Genomic DNA, 3470 nt, shown 5'->3' on the forward strand with positions numbered 1-3470 from the left:
AAGGGAATTTCCTCCCAGGGATTCAGACTTAGATATACAAATCCACAACTGTCTACATCCCAGAAATACCAAGGAAAACTTTGTACACAACTCAAGCCATTGTTACCCCATCCCACTCCGACTCCCTGTACCACTCAGAATACGCTTAAACAAAACCAAAACTCATACCGTCCCCACGACCCTTATCCCTAGAACACAATTCCTAGAAAACCTAACTTGTACAGTTTGCACTGAGCATGCTGTCTTCAAAGACCCTGCACACGTACACACATGGACACAAAAACACAGACAAGAGAAAGCTCCGTTCAAGGGGATAGTTTTTCCTTCTGTGTGGGCTTCGATTACTTGGGAAACAAAGTTCACTCTTTAGCTCTGTAACCTGATCTCTCAGCTGTGTGTGTGTGTGTGTGTGTGTGTGTGTGTGTGTGTGTGTAGCATGTGTGCATGTGAGTGCATGTGCATCCATGTGGTTGTGTGTGGTATGTGCATGTTGAACGTGTGTGTGTGTGTGTGTGTGTGTGTGTGTGTGTGTGTGTAGCATGTGTGCATGTGTGTGCATGTGCATCCATGTGGTTGTGTGTGGTATGTGCATGTTGAACATGTGTGTGTGTGTGTGTGTGTGTATGTATGTAGCATGTGTGCATGTGCATCCATGTGGTTGTGTGTGGTATGTGCATGTTGAACGTGTGTGTGTGTGTGTGTGTGTGTNTGTGTGTGGTATGTGCATGTTGAACGTGTGTGTGTGTGTGTGTGTGTGTGTGTGTAGCATGTGTGCATGTGTGTGCATGTGCATCCATGTGATTGTGTGTGGTATGTGCATGTTGAACGTGTATGTGTGTGTGTGTGTGTGTATACAGGATGAGGGACTATGAACTGGGAGTGAAAGCTCACTCTATACTTTTCAGAGGGAGGAGTAAAATGCATGTGATCACAGTAGGAGAGAGAAGAGGAAGAGAGGAGGCAGACCCACATGAGAGTGTCTGGCCCCTTGCTCTCAGGCTCAAATGCCTGATCACCATCTCTTTCCTGTTTCTTCCTTTCATCTTAGCCCAGTACTTCATGGAGTCACCCATTCTGTGGTATTTGAAGTAGATCTTGGAGTCAAACAAATTTAGGAAACATTACATGAATAGATATTGGCTGTGGGGATTCTCAGAGCCCTTGATATACTATCAGCCGCTTTCACTTTCTCTCTGTGTAGAGTAAATTCTTAGGAACTGGTACCACATGGACTCCAACCAATGAGAATGGACATCAACTATCACTGCTGGTTCTCTTGAGAGTAGGTTCAGCACAAATAGCCTCACACATACAAACTTTGCACCATTTCCCACAATTTTGCCCAGAGAACTCTTTTCCCACGTTGTCTCACAGAAATGGTGAGAAATACTCCGGCCCTCAGGGTACAGGAGAGGGGCAGCTCTGGCAGTGGCTGCTGGTAGCACCGGCTGACAGATATGACCATGGCTACAGAAGAGACAGGTTTCAAAAGGCAGATGTCCTTCTGTCCCAGCTGCTCCCAGGACTCTGTCCCTGGTGGGTCAGCAGGTGCCTGTCTAGGTGGTGCTTGCGGCCAAAGCTCTTCTCACAGCGAGGGCAATGGAAGGGCTTCTCCCCCGTGTGGGTCAGCCAGTGTCTCACCAGGTGGTGCCTCCGGCCAAAGCTCTTCCCACATTCAGTGCACACATGGCACTTTGGCACTGGAGGCACGCGCTGAGCCCCAAGACTCTCTCCAAAGTCTTGGCCCTTGCAGGACTTGCTGTCTGTGTGCACTCTCTGGTGGCTGGCCAGGTGCGAGCTGCATCGGAAACTCTTGCCACACTCAGAGCACCTACTTGGCTTGTCATGCAGATGGGTTTTCTGGTGCCTGATCAGGTGGTGCCTTCGCCCAAAGCTTTTCTCACACTTGAGGCAACTGTAGGGCCTCTCTCCAGTGTGGGTTTGCTGATGTCGGGCAAGGTGGGAGCCCCACACAAACTGTTTCCCACATTGAGGGCACGTATGTGGTTTTAAGAGAGAGCCTGTGTCTGTTCTATGTAGATGGTGAGAGAAGGTGTCCTCCTGAAGGAAACGTGGGCTTAGGAGCATTCCTGTGGAGTTCCTGGGCGAGGACTCCCAGCTTGGACCCTGCCCCGGGTTCCAGAGAGCAGTATCCCCAGACACACTGGATAATGTTCTGGGAGGTTCCACCTCTAGCTCGGGAGTATCACCCTGGGGTTCACCTCCGTCTCCTATGGGGAGGGAAGAATGCAGCTCTGTAAAAGGAGAGTCCAAAGATCGGATCCCAGCACCTAAGTCCCAGGGAACATTGCCTGATGCCAAATGTTAGCCCAGAGGGGCTAGGAAAACCCAGGAGAGCATAGCAACTGCAGAGATCTTCAAAAGCCTAGTTTTTATCTGAGACACCTTACTTTTTAAAGTCTTCATTTCTTCTTTCTGTGTCTGTGTGTGTGTGTGTTGGGGTGTGTGTGTGTGTTGGGGTGTGTGTGTATGTGAAAGTTATGTGTGTGTATGTGTGTGGGTATATGTGTGTGTGTGTGTATGTGAGTGTGCATGAGTGAGTGAGTGTGTGTATGTATGTATGTATATGTATGTGTGTGTGTGTGTTGGGGTGTGTGTGTATGTGAAAGTTATGTGTGTGTATATATGTGTGTGTATGTGTGTGGGTATATGTGTGTGTGTGTATGTGAGTGTGCATGAGTGGGTGAGTGTGTGTGTGTATGTGAGTGTGCATGAGTGAGTGAGTGTGTGTTTGTGTTGGGTGTGTATGTGTGTGTGTATGTATATGTATGTGTGTGTGTATGTGTGTTAGGGCTGAACTCCTTAAGATAACCATATCTGCTCTTGGTAAGCACGCAGCAGCAAGTGATAAATGCTCAACCTAATATCTATTTTCCAACATTATTTTCTTAACACTATTTACTACTGTTCATCACTACTAGACGCCATCTTCACACTTCCACATGGAATGAGAGTGAGGTGTGAGCTGCAGTCACCGCTAGTAGCTGTCAGCCTCATTGGATAGATCTGGAAGACATCTCTATGGTGACTTGGATGCTGACTGCCAGTGTCAGCTCTTGTCGAGTGTGCTTGACACTCGTCTGCTGCTCCCGGGTGTTAACACATTTAACTGTAATAACTTAGATACAAGTTCTCACAGGTATGGGCTACAGGTCAAACCCGCACAGCCTGACTTCCACACCTTCTGCACCCAGGCTTGCTTTTAGAAAACAAAAACTTTCTGGTTAGGGACATATAAAGATGACACTTTTGAGAGTATTTCCAGGTCCTTACCTGTATATGTGACCTTCAGGATGTCCCTTCCTTCTACATCCTGGGGGCCAGGGGCCCATTGGTCTTCTCCTCCCTCTTGCTGAGAAAGCATATCCAATTTGGGGATGGGAAACCCTGTCCAGGAGAAAAGGGGACACACACATACACACATACACACACACACACACACACACACA

At 48.0% G+C, this 3470-nt stretch overlaps 1 protein-coding gene across 2 annotated transcripts in view; it reads right to left on the reverse strand.

Moving 5' to 3' along the window:
• Nucleotides 1-811: 811 nt before the first annotated feature.
• The window catches only part of Znf641 (zinc finger protein 641), an 8598-nt gene continuing 5939 nt past the window's right edge, over nucleotides 812-3470 (reverse strand). For both annotated transcript variants that reach the window (XM_029469433.1, XM_021184180.2), the window contains exons 5-6: nucleotides 3295-3408; nucleotides 812-2231 (exon numbers count right to left, since the gene is read on the reverse strand). In XM_029469433.1, coding sequence (XP_029325293.1) covers nucleotides 1486-2231; nucleotides 3295-3408 — 860 coding nt within the window. In that variant the 3' untranslated portion in view covers nucleotides 812-1485. The remainder of the gene's footprint in view (nucleotides 2232-3294; nucleotides 3409-3470) is intronic.

The sequence above is a fragment of the Mus caroli genome, chromosome 15 (genome assembly GCF_900094665.2).
Source record: "Mus caroli chromosome 15, CAROLI_EIJ_v1.1, whole genome shotgun sequence".
Lineage (NCBI taxonomy): Eukaryota > Metazoa > Chordata > Mammalia > Rodentia > Muridae > Mus > Mus caroli.